This window comes from Panthera pardus, unplaced genomic scaffold, assembly GCF_024362965.1.
Source record: "Panthera pardus isolate Hobbes unplaced genomic scaffold, ASM2436296v1 HiC_scaffold_24, whole genome shotgun sequence".
In the NCBI taxonomy this organism is placed as follows: Eukaryota; Metazoa; Chordata; class Mammalia; order Carnivora; family Felidae; genus Panthera; species Panthera pardus.
Genome location: NW_026526810.1, coordinates 55,280,915 through 55,296,500, shown reverse-complemented (window position 1 = coordinate 55,296,500; position 15,586 = coordinate 55,280,915). Strand labels below are relative to the sequence as shown.

General features: G+C 37.9%; 1 protein-coding gene across 2 annotated transcripts in view; it reads left to right on the top strand.

Moving 5' to 3' along the window:
* The window catches only part of BUB1B (BUB1 mitotic checkpoint serine/threonine kinase B), a 50,925-nt gene extending 40,897 nt beyond the window's left edge, over positions 1–10,028 (top strand). For both annotated transcript variants that reach the window (XM_053889200.1, XM_053889199.1), the window contains exons 16-23: positions 138–271; positions 583–723; positions 1,209–1,309; positions 3,434–3,583; positions 5,143–5,285; positions 7,008–7,179; positions 7,971–8,077; positions 9,472–10,028. In XM_053889200.1, the coding sequence (XP_053745175.1) occupies positions 138–271; positions 583–723; positions 1,209–1,309; positions 3,434–3,583; positions 5,143–5,285; positions 7,008–7,179; positions 7,971–8,077; positions 9,472–9,703 (1,180 nt within the window). In that variant the 3' untranslated portion in view covers positions 9,704–10,028. The remainder of the gene's footprint in view (positions 1–137; positions 272–582; positions 724–1,208; positions 1,310–3,433; positions 3,584–5,142; positions 5,286–7,007; positions 7,180–7,970; positions 8,078–9,471) is intronic.
* Positions 10,029–15,586: the final 5,558 nt, after the last annotated feature.

Sequence of the window (15,586 nt, the reverse complement as noted above, 5' to 3'; positions counted from 1 at the left end):
TATGAATCTATATCTGTTTCAGGAAAATAATGGACTTTGAAAATTAAATTGAATTAAAATGAATATTAAATAAAATAACAAAGATGAGTTAATATATATTATCCCTGTGAGGACTGACTCATTTGTGGTTCTTTCAGCCCAATTATCGAAGACAGCCGAGAAGCAACACACTCCTCTGGGTACTCTGGGTCTTCTGCCTCAGTTACAAGTTCCTCCTCCATCAAATGTCTTCAAATTCCTGAGAAACTGGAGCTTACTAATGAGACTGCAGGTAGCTTCATATGTACCACTTGTAAACAAACATACATCTGCATTCATGTCTAGTGAATACTTATTTATCTCAGCAAACTGATCTTTATGTTTTGTTCTCTAGAAAAGTTACCATAAATTATGAAACTTCTAGAATGAATCAGTACCACCTGAACAGCATAAAGAACTGAAATATGAGTGCTGTTAGGTTAGCAGTGTTGACTGTGCAATCTTGGTTTTGGGTCCTCCCCGCCCCCCCCCCCCTTCCGCCTCTGTTTATAATACACATTGAGGTTTTGGGGTGATCCCTTTGTCAACTTTTTTTTCTCCCAGACAACCCTACTCAGTCACCCTGGTGTCCACGGTATCGCAGACAACTACTAAAATCTCTATCAGAGCTGAGGGCCTCAGCAGAATTTTTTGTAGAAGATAGACCAATGCCCAGGTTGGAAATAGGAAAGGAAATTGAATTAGGTAAGTATCATTGGTAAGTGGGTTTTTTTGTATGACAGTATACAAGTAAGTGATTATTTGTACTTGAGCTTGATGTTTGAGCACAATAAATATTTTTGGATTATAAGAAACAGCATTATAGGGGCTCCTGGCCTGCTCAGTCCGTAGAGCGTGTGACTCTTGATCTCAGGTAATGAGTTCAAGCCCCACACTGGGGGTAGAGTTTACTTAATTAAAAAAAATTACTCATCCTTTAAAAAAACAAACAGCATTGTAGCAAAATGAAACAGCATTATAGAGTTGACACACTGATAAGTTCATGTCCCAGTAACAATAGAGATTCTGTCTTCCCCTCTTTCAACTTTTAACAAATGATTTTGAAAAGTATTCTTGATGCTGCTAACTGGCAAATACAAAGTGCCTTTAGCCCTTAAACCAGGAAGTAAAAGTTAAGGAGCTATATACATTCACAATGATTTTTAAATGGAATCATACCTTCTCAACAGGTCATGAGGATTATTGCATTAAACAAGAATACCTAATATGTGAAGATTATAAATTATTCTGGGTGACACCAAGAAACTCTGCAGAGTTAACCATAATAAAGGTGGGACTGGTTCTTTGTCATTTCAATTATCTTGTAAAAAAAAAAAACAAAACAATGTGAGTTGAGGCAGTGATTGTGGCCCCATGGTACCATCAAATCCTTTGAATAGTCTATCAGCTTCCTGATAGAAAAGTCAGTGAGACACCAAGAAATCACTCACCATTATATGTCAGGATGAGATATCAAAAATGAGAGGCTATTGTGTAAATCTCTTAATATGTCTAAACATACTAAGTATTCTATCAATGTTATCTTTTTTAGGAAATATCCTGAAATTTTCTGGCCTGCTCCAATCTGGATAAGTTACATTCTGTGTTTGACACACACACACACACACACACACACACACACACACTCACTCACTCACTCGCTCACTCGCTCACACTCACACAGTATTACCTTGACATTTCCATTCACTATTATCCTAGGGATTCATGTTACCTCTTTCTTACATTGGATGCCCAGTAATACTGTCTCCCATTTTTCTTTCTTTCTTGGTTTAAGGCCTCATATTTTAGTAGCTTCCTGAGAAAGGATGCATGTGATATACATTTTTTTGAAATCTTTCATGTCAGACAATTCTTTAATCCACATCTTTACTTGATTGGTAGTTTGACTGGATATTACAATTCTAGGTTCAAAACTTTTTTTCCTTAGAATTTTGAAGATAAGCTTTATTATCTTTTGGCTTGGGGCCTTGCTTTCTAAAGTCTTTTGCCATTCTTTGTGTGAGACTGTTTTTCCCTCTCTGGGAATCCTTGTAGGATCTTATGTTTGTCCCCAGTGTCCTGAAATTCCACAAGTATATTATGTTTTGTTAAAAACCTATTATCTCCCGTACACTAGACACTGGATGGCCATTTTAATCCCGAAACTCCTTCAGTTTTGAGAAATTTTTCTTCAAAGAATAAATTATTTCTTCTTTTAAGTCTTCTCTGTTCTCTCATTCTAGAATTCTTTTTATTAGGACATGGAGTCTCTTAGAGATCCTTTAAAAATCTTATCTTTTTTCTCTTTTTCTCTTTTTTTTTTTCTTTCTGGAATGTTTTGTCAACTTTATTTTCAGAACTTTTATTGGATTTTTCTTTTGTCATGCATTTGATTTGTAAGAGCTCTTTTTTATTCTCGAGTTTTTCTTCTTTGTAACATTCTTCATTTCAAAGGTGGAACATTCCTTTTCTCTCTGAGTATATTTATGATGCTTTAAATTTTTTTTCTCCCTGCATCATCTGTTTCCTTTTGTCTGTTTTGAATTCAGTCTTTCATATTAGAGGCTTTCTTCAAGTCTTTGACTTTCTATTCATATATAAGCATGGGACTCTAAAAGCTCATTTAAAGCTCTTTGATATAGAACCTTGACACTGTTGGGCCTCACTGTAAGAAGAGTTCACATGGCCATTCAATAAATGCCTCAATCCTTGAGGTCTTTTCTTTTAAGCTGATCAGACCCTTCAGAGAAAACTTCTAATATCCTGCCTTGATCATATAATCCTGGCTGCTGGCTTCCTGAAAACTAAGTGGGAAAATTAGTCTGGAGAGTGGAGGGGTGGAAAGGTGCATCTTAACATTTGATATATAAACTTTTTCCTCTTCCCCCCAACTCTTAACAATGCCTGGTGTCCTCTAGTCCAGAGCCCTTCTGTTTTATACTCTTTAGGGGTTAACTTTTGGTCTTCTAGAATGGAGGAGAGGCAGTTAGTCTGGGCTACAGGAGTTACTCCTGTACTTCTAACCTCCACGTGAAGTTACTCCTAACTTCCACGTTACTGGAGTTCATCCACTCCTGTATTGGCTCCACCTCCACCCTTACTTCTGTAGGTGATTGGTGCCATCAGTTTTACACTGTGGGGAGATGGTCTTGTAGCATAAATTTGGTTGCTCTCAGCTTTCTCCACTGCTAGAATCAGCTCTCCTTGGGTCTGCTAAGTGGATTGCCTCATACTGTTCTCCTTCCAGCTTCCAGAATTTGTTGCTGCTGTGTTTTTTTATTATAGATTTATGACTTTTAAAACATTCTTTTATTGTTATTTCTGTTGTAGTATCATAAGGGCTGGAGGGAATGTTTTCAATCTGCCAACCATAACCATAGATTCTGATAGCTCTTATTTTTAAAATTTCTTACAGGTGTCCTCTCAACCTGTCCCATGGGACTTTTATATCAACCTCAAGTTAAAGGAACGTTTGAATGAGGAGTATGATCATTTGTGCAGCTGTTACCAATACCAAGATGGTTGTATTGTTTGGCACCAATATATAAACTGCTTCACTCTTCAGGTTTGAGTAATATATAAACATATTTGTGTTCCATTTAGCAAATGAATTTAGTGCAAGATTCCTGTTAATCTTCTAGAAATAGATCAGTTAAATTATAAATTAAAGAGTGCCTGGGTGACTCGGTTGGTTAAGCTTTGGACTCTTTAATTTCAGCTCAGGTCAAGGGCCCACAGTCCTGAGATTGAGCCCTGTGTCAGGCTCATGCTGGCTGTGAAGCCTGCTTAGGATTCTCTCTGCCCCCCTCTCTCTCTGCCCCACCCCTGCTTGTGTGTGCTCTGTCTCTCTCTCAGAACAACAACAACAACAACAAAATTATAAATTAAAAGCATTGATCATTTTCCTTTCCCAAGTTCTCTTGACCAAGAACTTCTTTGGTATTTTTTTAACTTTTTATTATGTCAATTTTCAAACATAGACAAAAATAGCATTGTGCAACGACCTAGTCATCTAACTATGATCATCATCAGCTCATGACCACTCTTATTTTAAATTCCTGGTGTGATAATTCCAATATTCTTTCCATGTCTGGTTTTGATGCTTGCTTTGTCTCTTTAAATTGTGTTTTTTGCCTTTTAGTATGTCTTATAATTTTTCTTGATAGCCAGACATGATGTACTGGGTAAAAAGAACTGCTATAAATAGGCCTTTAATAATGTGGTGATAAGGTGTGAGGGGAAGGAAAGCATTGTATAGTTCTATGATTTATGTTCTTTTATAGTGAGCCTTTCCCTCTGGACTGTGTACTTCACAAGTATTTCTCCTCCCTTAGGTGGGACAGGATGGCTAGAGTGGGTTGCAGTTGGGTATTTCCCTTCCACAGGTCAAGTAGGCTCTGAGAATACTCTAGCAGGTTAGGCTCTGGTCAACTAGTTTCTCCTGAGACAGTGCTTTTTAAGAACAGAGTGCTCTGGCCTGTTTCAAAATGGTTCCTTTTCCACTCCCCCTCTAGAAGCACAGAGAATTTTTCTCCAATGTTTAGTGTGAGAACCGGTTCTAGTTCCTAGACATAAAACTCACAGAAGTGTGAGGGACCTTCCCCACTCCCTCCCATGCTTATAGATCCTAGAAGAGTTGGTTTTTCAGTCTGTTAAGCTTTTTACTTGTTAGGACAGAGTGGCAACTTCCAAACTCCTTACATAAGGAATGGTCTATTTTTGCTACTCTTGTTTTGTCTATGCTACCCCCCACTAGATTATATTTAGAACCCAAATACAATATATCATTCTATTCTTTGGAATGTTCTTAAGAAGGTTTTGTTGCATATTTTGATGGTAATATGAATTTTCTAAAATGGTTGGAATGAAACTACCATTTATAGAGCACCTATTATGGGCCCGGCTAATCCTTGATGTTCTTCATCCATTATTTCATCAAACCCTTACAGCCTCACAGGAGAGCAGTGTTGTTAACACTGGGACAAAGACCCAACTACAAAGGAGTCCAAATTCTAGTAGAGAACGACAAGGAAGAGTACAAAGCAGCAGGTAGCAAGGTATTAAGTTTAAGTACAGTCATCCCAACTTAAGAAGTATGTGAATTTTCTGTCCTTTTGTTTCCAGGATCTTCTTCAACACAGTGAACTTATTACCCATGAAATAATAGTGTTGGTTATTTATAACCTTTTGACAATAGTGGAGAAACTACACAGAGCAGAAATAGTCCATGGTGACTTGAGTCCAAGGAGTCTGATTCTTAGAAACAGGTTGGTCCTTTTCATTCCCTTATAATTCTGTCAACTTTCTCTTAAATATGATAGTTTCTGGGGCGCCTGGGTGGCTCAGTTGATTAAGCGGCCAGCTTTGGCTAGAGTCATGATCTCATGATTTGTGAGTTCCAGCCCAGCATCAGGCTCTCTGCTGTCAGTGCAGAGCCCACTTCAAATCCTCCGTCCCCCCCCCTCTCTGCCCCTCCCTAGCCCCATCCCCATGTACATCCGCGCATTTTCTCTGTCTCTCTCTCATAAATAAATGTTTAAAAAAAATATATGACTAGTTTCCAATTCCTTTTGCCTTTTGATAAATGCCATACGGAGGAACACAGTATGTTAAGAGAGTTATTTGCTATCTAAAAGTCAATAATCATTTGGAATACTTTAAAAGAATTCAAAGAAAAAATACATTGAGGAAACATATTAATTCATAAAAAAGAATTAACCTCTCAGTATTGTGATGATTACTGTCTAGAAGAGATATAAAATATGAATATTTGGAGGAACGTGAAGTAGATTGTATAGTCTTTCTTTGAGTGGGGCCAGTGCAGATCTAGTGAAGATTTTAGCAAAACTGAGGCACTTCTTGGTTTCAAAACCAAAGCTTAATTAAGTCAAGCCAGACTGAGGTAATTGTCAAGAGAAGTGGGTAAAACCAGAGTGCAAATGCAAACTATGCCAAGAAAAAGGGCTTGGTGTTCAAATTAAAACCAAGTTTAGACATCACGTTCAAGGAGTGAGCACAGAGCAAGAAATATATAGTTTTATGATGGCCAAAAAATGTTGTATCTTGAACCAAGGAAAATTGGGAGCGAATGTAAATTTTAAAGTAAAATCTATCATTCTGTGATGGGATTAGTCAAAGCCTATATTTAAGAATATAGCACCTATCACTGATAGTAATCAGGGATTTGAAGGAACTGAGAAAAGCAGAGACAAAAGGAACACATGAAAATAATTCATTCTTCTCTGTCACATGTGTAGTTCTTCTGTTTATTTGGAGAGTAGCTTTATTGCATGGAATGGCTAACAAAGAAAACATAATTAATAGTGAACTTAGTGTTTAAAATTGTCTTTTTTTATTTCTTTTTTGTTTTTTTTAAAAAGTAAATAACAGTTGGAATTACAGATAAGAGTAAGAGAGAATATGGTGTTCGTTTAATAAAAACAGGATAGTTTACAGTAGAGGTGGCATTTTACAAAAAAAAACTGCCTTATATTGTTGTTTCAGTTAAATTCTGAGAAAGAGGAATCTGAATAACACTTGAAAAACCTAATCTATATAATGAACAAGAAGGCCTATGACATCTATAAAAGCTTATTTCTTCCATCATAATTCTTATCAGTGTGTAAAACATTGCTCTTGTATGTATTACTGTGTCTAGTAAGACAGAGGATTGCACTCTACTTTCAGTATTTATGTTATGTAATAAACATAGTATGATAAATGTTCTGTGGTGGGTATACATTATGGTTTAGATGTACTTTTGTCACTGGACTAATCTCAACATTCCCCACTTAAGGTGGACACGTCTGCTGCTCTTACAGGTGCATTTTCATAGCTAACCACTGGAGGGAGCTGTTGGCATAGCTAAGAGTCACCTGCAGTACCTATTTTTTTTCTTTTCCTTTTTTTTTTTTTTTTTTTTAAGACCGGCTCTGCAGCTTCTTTCATGGCCTATTTTTATTATCTCTTTCTCTTAAATCTGGGCTTAGAATCCACGATCCTTATGATTGTAATAAGAACAATCAAGCTTTGAAGATAGTGGACTTTTCCTACAGTGTCGACCTTAGGGCGCAGCTAGATGTTTTTGTCCTCAGCGGCTTTCGGACTGTACAAATCCTGGAAGGACAAAAGATCCTGGCTAACTGCTCTTCTCCCTACCAGGTAAGTGTAAAAGAAGCCTGAGCAAATATGGAAAGGGTTTCTTAATCTCTTTCTTATCTACATAAGCCATGAAAGCTAGTGTTTACTGATATTGTCTCGCCTGGAATAGATGACCTAGTTTTCAAATAGCACCAAGTCAAGCAAAATGTACCATTTTTCTATCACAACATTGAAGACTGTACACATACACGTGCAGACACATGACTAACTCAGTAACCTAAATGGCAGGGCCATTTCTATAGCTTATCTGTTGTGTGGTCTTTTATTAGACATTTTCTGTAATCTTTGTGAAATAAGGAGAACAGTCTGCTCTGTGTATGTCAAAATTGTTGTGAGGATTAAATGGAATAGTGTGTATAAAAAGAGTATTAAAGTGTAAAGTGTTTTATATGCTAGCATTGTATACAAAAATTCCTCTGACTTGTCTCTGAACATTTGGCATTCGCTGATTGAATATGTAGCATGAACTTGAACTATCATGCGAACCACGTTTAGATCACAGAGGCCATGCAAATTCAGTAGGTCTACAAATTTGAATTGGACAGTCAGATATTTTTGTTCTTCAGGACAATTTTGTTCTCATCTTTTATTCTTAAGGCTAAATCCTAGAGTTAGCTCTGTTGATCACTTCTTTGGGGGAGCTTCTCCCTTTATGGTAAGGGTAGGGAACAGTCTACTAAAATGTATGTCATAAGATAAGCATTATAATAACTTTCAACTTTCTACATAAATAAGTTGCCATGATCGTAGCAGAGAATTATTTTAGCTGATGGTGCTTTTTGTGATTTCAGGTAGATCTGTTTGGTATAGCAGATTTAGCACATTTACTATTGTTCAAGGAACACCTACAGGTCTTCTGGGATGGGTCCCTCTGGAAACTTAGCCAAAATATTTCTGAGTAAGTATTGGTGATTTCAGGGTCTTTGCCTGTCCACATAATTTTCTCTTGCTCTTGGATGCCCTCTGCTTGGGCAGCCTTAGTTTTCTTATTCCAAATGCCATAATTCCATTAATTTCAACCGGTTTCCATTAGAATATCAGTGGAGGATCTAGTGCAGGACAAAGGAATTGCTAATTAAAAATAAGAATCAAACTATTCAGACTTCAGGACATCATTCTGTACCTAGATGTATCATAGAGACTGTGACTATGATAAGGAAGCCTCTCAATCTAAAAGTGTTAATAGAAACATTTCATGAGAATAATTTTCTAACCAATTGATGTTAGTCTTATACTCCTTTTCAGTAGCTATTGTTATCAAAGTTAATAAGCATTTCTTGAAGAGAATTAAATTTCTAAATTATATACTAATTTTAGGCTATTTATTTAATGAATGGTCAGAACCAAAGCAGAGAACTGAATCTCCTTAGAGAAGTAAATGCTCCCTTAATAAGAGCTGCTTGGTCTTAGAACCTTAGTATTCCCTTAAGCCTACTCATAAAACTTATTAAATATCCCATGTTCCACTTTAGCTTATCATAGCTAATAACTTCCCAGAATAAGCTTCCCAATCTATCACTTATTGGTATGTTCTTTGGCTTAAAAAAAAAAAAAAAAAAAGACAATGTTGAGAATTTAACACCCCTTCTCCATTCTCCCTGCTCCCAACAAATTGAATTATGTATTTTTTTCTTATTTAATTCAGAATTTGGCCAGTCTTACTTGTCTCTTAAACATGCTTTAAAAATAGGCTTTAAATATAATGTAAGACCTGTAGGATAAATTCAGGTATCTCTAGTTGGTTATGGTCCTAGGTGGGTCTAATACAAACAGGTGGCATCAGTTGGGGTTTCCTAATAACCCTGCCTTACACAATAATAGAAGCTTCTCTGATTTAAAAAAGTTACAAACATCACAGACTTAAGCAATAGTTACTTCAGTCAAGCTTAGTATTCTCAGAAGATTGTGAAGATAATAAAACACTGGGCTGGAGGAGAGGGAGAACTGCTGTCTCTGTAAGACCTACCTAGACTTTAGGAAAGTTAGAGAAGAGAAGCAAAACTCATATTTCTTCTATTGTAGAACAGTGCTGCATCTTAGTGCACAGAGGAAATTTATAGATTCAGATCAGAGACTTTCTCTTTACATGCATTGTGTTATTGGCTTTCCCCACCAGAGTAGTCTTTTTTTTTTTTTTCCACCTTGTGCTTTGACAGGACTACTTGAATGCGCTCTAATCCTAGAGTTGTAGCTATTACCTTAAATTATTTAGTGCATAAATGTACCACTGATTTAAATCCAGAGTTCTTTTATGTGCCTAATCTTGATGGAAATGGTTTTATATATTTTTAGGCTAAAAGATGGTGAATTGTGGAATAAATTCTTTGTGCGGATTCTGAATGCCAGTGATGAGTCCACAGTGTCTGTTCTGAGGGAACTTGCAGCAGCAATGAATGGGGTGTTTGACACCGCATTCCAAAATCACCTGAACAAAGCTTTATGGAAGGTAGGGAAGTTAATCAGTCCTGGGGCTTTGCTCTTTCAGCAAGATAGGCAGTCAAGTCTCTCACAGATTCCTGCCTAAAACCAATGGTTGTATTATGGAACACTGGGCCTGGGTATGCTATAATTTAATTTAGAACACATTTAGGTACACTACCAACACATTTCTACTTTTTAGTAGAGGTATATTTCTAGGTAACTCGCATTTTTTACAAGGCCACTATTCTTGGCCTTGTCTAACTAACAAAGAACTGTTTTATTCTTAATGGGCTCCATAGGAATGGGTACCTTATTGTCATTTAACACATCTGTCTCTACTTTTCCCTGTACATTTTTCTTGTGTAATTTGTGACATGTACCCTAATGGTCGCTATGTATTTTTAAGTAATAAAATAGTATTTGTTGAATTTGTGCTTCTAACATCTCATCTACTTTTTGCCAACTAAGATAACAAATGGCTTGATTTTGCAGACAGGAGCTGTTTTACCGTGGGAATTTATATATATCCTAGACATGGAACTGCTATGATAGAATCATAATAAAACAGAATAGCCAACCATTCCTTCGGGTGCTCCTCACCTTCCACTAAGTGGCCTAGATTTAAAAGTAGATAAAATTTCTGTAAGGCCAAATTTCTTAAATTTCAAGCAGCAAAATTGTTCGTTTTGATTCTATTTTAATGTTTTCATTTTTTATCCACAAGACCCTTTTGTGTGTTTTATATAATCCAGTGGTGCTGCAGCTCTTGGGTCTCTTGATTAGGATTACGGCTGTTAGAAAGGAAGAGAGAAGGTTTTGAACAGGGTGTAGCAGCCTTTTAAATTTTTTTTTTTTTTCCAACATTTTTTATTTATTTTTGGGACAGAGAGAGACAGAGCATGAACGGGGGAGGGGCAGAGAGAGAGGGAGACACAGAATCGGAAACAGGCTCCAGGCTCCGAGCCATCAGCCCAGAGCCTGACGCGGGGCTCGAACTCACGGACCGCGAGATCGTGACCTGGCTGAAGTCGGACGCCTAACCGACTGCGCCACCCAGGCGCCCCTGTAGCAGCCTTTTAGAAATGGAATAATCATTCTGTGACATGCAGAATGACTTGGGGCTCAATGAAAGAATGGAAGCAAGTTTTGTCGTTTGGAAGATTTGAAGAGATAGAAGGGCAGAATGAAAAGATAACTTTGAAGCATGCACTAATTGGGGAGAGAGTAGCTCTAGATGAAGTATTGGACCCCCAAACAGAAGCACGAATTATACCTGGCCTTAGGCATAGGGAGGAAAATTGGAAGAATGGGGCAATGAAAATGATCTGCTTCATTTCTGAATATCAAAATTCTCATATGTGCCTCCCTCCATGATGGTGCCTGATTATTTCTGTGTGTGTGTGTGTGTGTGTGTGTGTGTGTTTTGACTCTAGTTGTCACTGTTACTGCTCTAAGATTGCTGGAAAGCAGAAAATTCTAAGTATATCTCAACTAAAAATATTTAAGCGTATATAGTTAAAGCGCTGAAATATGACTTGAATCTGAAAGATAATCAACTTAGAAATTTTTGCTTTTAACCAAAATACAACTTTTCAAACATTTTTATGGTCGCTTTTTGTACAACTGATGATGTAAAATTATGTATCTTTATCTTTTGTGTAATTGGACCCTTCTACGCCTCTGCTCTCCTCATTTCTCAATCCACACCTTTGACACATTAAAATCATTAGTCTGAGGCTGGACAGTAAATTTAGATTCTTTCTTAACATAGGCATAGCTACCATCTAGTGAATTCTTTAAGAACTTTAACAGAAAGCCTGAAAAACCACTGGTCTATAGATAAAGCTTTGTCTTTCAAATTCCACTCTGAGAAGAAAGAGGAGAATCTGAGGAAGTTCCATTGTTAGAGAACCTGCAACTGTTTTGCCAGCTCTCCCTCCTTTCCCCAGCCCCTCCAACCCCAACCCTTCGTTGTAGAAGGAAGAAGACAGTTAGGACCTGTGATGTCCCTTTTTTTTTTTTTTTAAATGCTTATTTATTTTTGAGAAAGAGAGAGACAGAGCATGAGTGGAGCAGGGGCAGGGAGAGAGGGAGACAAAGAATCTGAAGCAGGCTCCAGGCTCTGAGCTATTAGCGCAGAGCCTGACTTGGGGCTTGAACTCACGGACTGTGAGATCATGACCTGAGCTGAAGTCGGACGGTTAACTGACAGAGCCACCCAGGCGCCCTAGGACCTGTGATGTCTTAGTTTTTTCTTTGCCTGAGCATACAACCACCAAGTGGGCATATTTCCATTTCCCTTGTGTTTTATGCTTGTTTTCGTCTTTGGAGAAGGAAACCTGTGTTTTGGCAGAAGCTTCAAATGGTTCTTATTTCTTGTCTTACTAAGGCAGAAGTAGCCTAACAATGGACCTGGTAGGGGAAATAGCTGAAAAGATAGGGTTTTTACTTTTGAAAGAGACCATGGAATGTATAGTGCCTCACCATTCACAAAGGGTGCATCCACTCATCTTCTACCACTGTTAGAGCCCTCATCTTCCAGTGCCAGTTGAGTAAGAAACTTTCCACCCAAGTCAAAGTGCTCTAACTGATGCCAAACCTGAATCTGGAAATAAAAAGGTTTCCTATAGCAGTAGGACTTTAGACTGTTGGTTGAGCTGTTACCTCAAGGTAGATAAGAAAGCCTTCCAGATGGTTCGCGCAAGCCTCTTTGAAATGACTATTGTTGATGTGTTTAAAGGTTTTAAGCAGACACCAAAGAAAGGCTTCTTTTCCATTGCATTGGAAAGGTGGAGTTCTTCCTCCCAACTGCACCAGCTCTTTTTTTTTTTTAGATGACTTTATTAACTTAAGTAGCGATGATCCCATTAAGGAGATTACAATTTTTTTTTAGTTTATATACTCATTTTGAGAGAGAGAGAGAGAGAGAGAGAGAGAGCAAACATGCACATGTGGGAAAGGGGCAGAGAGAGGCGGGGAAAATCTCCAGCAAGCTCCCTGCTGCCAGCACTGAGCTGGACACAGGGCTTGATCTAAGGAACCGTGAAATCATGACCTGAACCAAAATCAAGAGTCAGAGGCTCAACTGACTGAGCCTCCCAGGCACCCCTGTACCAGCCCTTTCTAACATGCCAAAATTTGCTTCCAGTCTGGCTCCTAAAATAGACTTCCCTAGTGAGGAGGATGTATTTTAAAAAATTGTTTTTAAGTTTATTTATTTTGAGAGAGAGCAGGGAAAGGGCAGAAAGAGAGGAAGAGAGAGAATCCCAAGCAGGTTCTGTGCCATCAGCACAGAGACCAAGGTGGGGCTCAATCCCACAAACTCATGAGATCATAACCTGAGCCGAAATCAAGAGTCAGACACTTAACTGACTGAGCCACCCAGGTGCCCCTAAAATTTTTTCTCTTAATATGGTCAACTTTGACCTTAATGAGGTCCTTCATTCCACCAAATTTAATAGGATAAAGGTGACATTTCAAATCAGTATGGGAAAAGGTGGGGCATTCAATAACTAGTGTTGAAACAATGGATTAGAGTTTGAACTCTAATCCTCTCGTGGATTCTGTACCTCCCAGTGCACTGTAGCTTTCCCAGATTTCAGTCTGCACTTACCCTGTCAGCCGTGTGCCCTTGTGCAGTGAAAAAGTTGCACAGCCACGTGCAGTGGTCCTGCCTGTTTCACTGCTTAGCTGCAGAACAATTTTAGATAGATCAAAATGTTAATGTAAGAAAATGAAAATATGAAATACTAGATGGCTTTGTAACCTTTGTCTTTGTGGCATAAAGCTAAGATAAAAGCAAGAAGATTCCTATTTATTACTATAGTGGATAAAAACCTAAATCTAATATGATTACCTATCTCTCGCCTCAAAAAAAAAAAAAAAAAAAAAACCCATAAACTGAAACTAGGAAAAATTACTTGCAACATGTATTTGCATCATCTTTCACTTGCATTACCTCAAGGTCTCATAACTGATCTCTATGCTTCCCCACCCACCTCCATTTATAACAGAACACGTATCACAGCCTATGAGACCCTACCAGTTTGAGCCCACTATTCCCTGACCTCTTCCCTGACTCTGCTTTTCCTCACTCACTCCTCTCTAGCCTGTCCACCTCCTTGCTTCTCCCTAAACACTCCAGCTAGTTTATCTCTTTATGGCCTTTTTGCTTACCATTTCTTCTGCCTGTATCTTCACATGGATTATTTCCTTACTTCCCTTTAGGTGTCCTCTCAAATCTCCACCTTACCACAAAGGTCTTCCCTGGCCATTCTATACACACACATCCTTCCACACACACTGCTGCTACTTTCTGTCCCTCTTTGCCCTGCTTTGCTTTCTCCAAAGCATGTATCACAACTCTGCACGCGCGCGCGTGTGTGTGTGTGTGTGTGTGTGTGTAAATTTTTTTTCTATATCCCGCTACTAGAATTTAACTTTCTTAAGGGCAAGGATTTACTTGTTTCCTGTTTTAACCCCAATGCCTGAATGAATAAAATATGACAAAGCACTACTTAACCCTAATGTACAAAGAAACTCTTTAAAAATTTTTGAAAACCAGTAGAAATAGACAAAGGACATGAACAGTCCACTAAGAAACATTTTAATGGCCAACTTACCTGACATGTTCACCCTTCATTCTGAATTAAGTAAAATGCAAAATAAACCTGAAATTTTTATCATTCACATAGAAAATAGTTGAAAATTGTGTTTGTTAGTGTGAGGGGAAGCAGATACTCATTTATATTGTTAGTTGGTACAAATTGTATGTTATTAGAAGGTGATTTGGCAATATTTATTAAATTTAAATACTCCCTCCAGCTGAGAAAATTTTCTAAGAATTTATCTTAAAGAAACATTGGCACAGGTACTCAAAGATAAAGCACTGTTTATATTGTTGTCTTCCTTGCTTCCAAGGCTCATTAGTCTCGAAAGGATGATCAATATGACAGACCCCAGGAAAATGTGAATCCTGGAACCAATGCAGAGGTGACGTCAGACCATTTTTGTAGACTGTAGGGGTGCCTTGGCTTTGGTGCTGAAAGCCAGTCTTCCAATTTGGCATGAGTCCACAGAGATGGCAGAAACCTGCATTAGGCTTTGAGAGATTAATTCCAGACATTTTCAGCTTAGGTTAAAAAAAAAAAAAGGAAGGGAAAAAGTGATTACCTTTGGGGAGAGTGTACAGGAGTGGAGAGAAGACAGAATGAAGGCTTTTACTTTTCAATTTGTGTGTTTCTAAACATTTTGAATTTTCTGACCATGTACATGTATTAATTACTTTTTTATTTTTGTCTGTTGTCTAAGAAATTATGGGCCATGGTTTTGTCTTTTCCTTCTTCTATTAAAAAATAAAAAACCTGGGGCGCCTGGGTGGCTTGGTCGGTTAAGCATCTGACTTCGGCTCAGGTCATGATCTCACAGACCGTGAGTTCGAGCCCCGCGTCGGGCTCTGTGCTGACAGCTCAGAGCCTGGAGCCTGTTTCAGATTCTGTGTCTCCCTCTCTCTCTGCTCCTCTCCTGTTCATGCTCTGTCTCTCTCTGTCTCAAAAATAAATAAACGTTAAAAAAAAATTTTTTTTAATAAAAAATAAAAATAAAAAACCTAATAAGTGTTAGTTTTTTTTTTTTTAATGGGAAATTTGGGAAGTTTATCATCCAAATATCAAAGTGGGATTAATTTGAAATTAAAATGCAAGAGTAAAAATAATTATATATATATATATATGTATATTTTATTATTATTATTTGAGAGAGCGTACACACACAAGCAGAGGAGAGAGGCAGAGGAAGAGAGAATCTTAAGCACGCTCCATGCTCAGCACAGAGCCTGACGCAGAGCTTGATCTCATGACCCTGGGATCATGACCTGAGCTGAAATCTAGAGTCAGGTGCTCAACCAAAAGAGCCACCCAGGCACCCCTAGAGTGAAAATAATTTTAAATCATTGAAGAGAATCTATCTAAACTTCTATTTTTAGTGT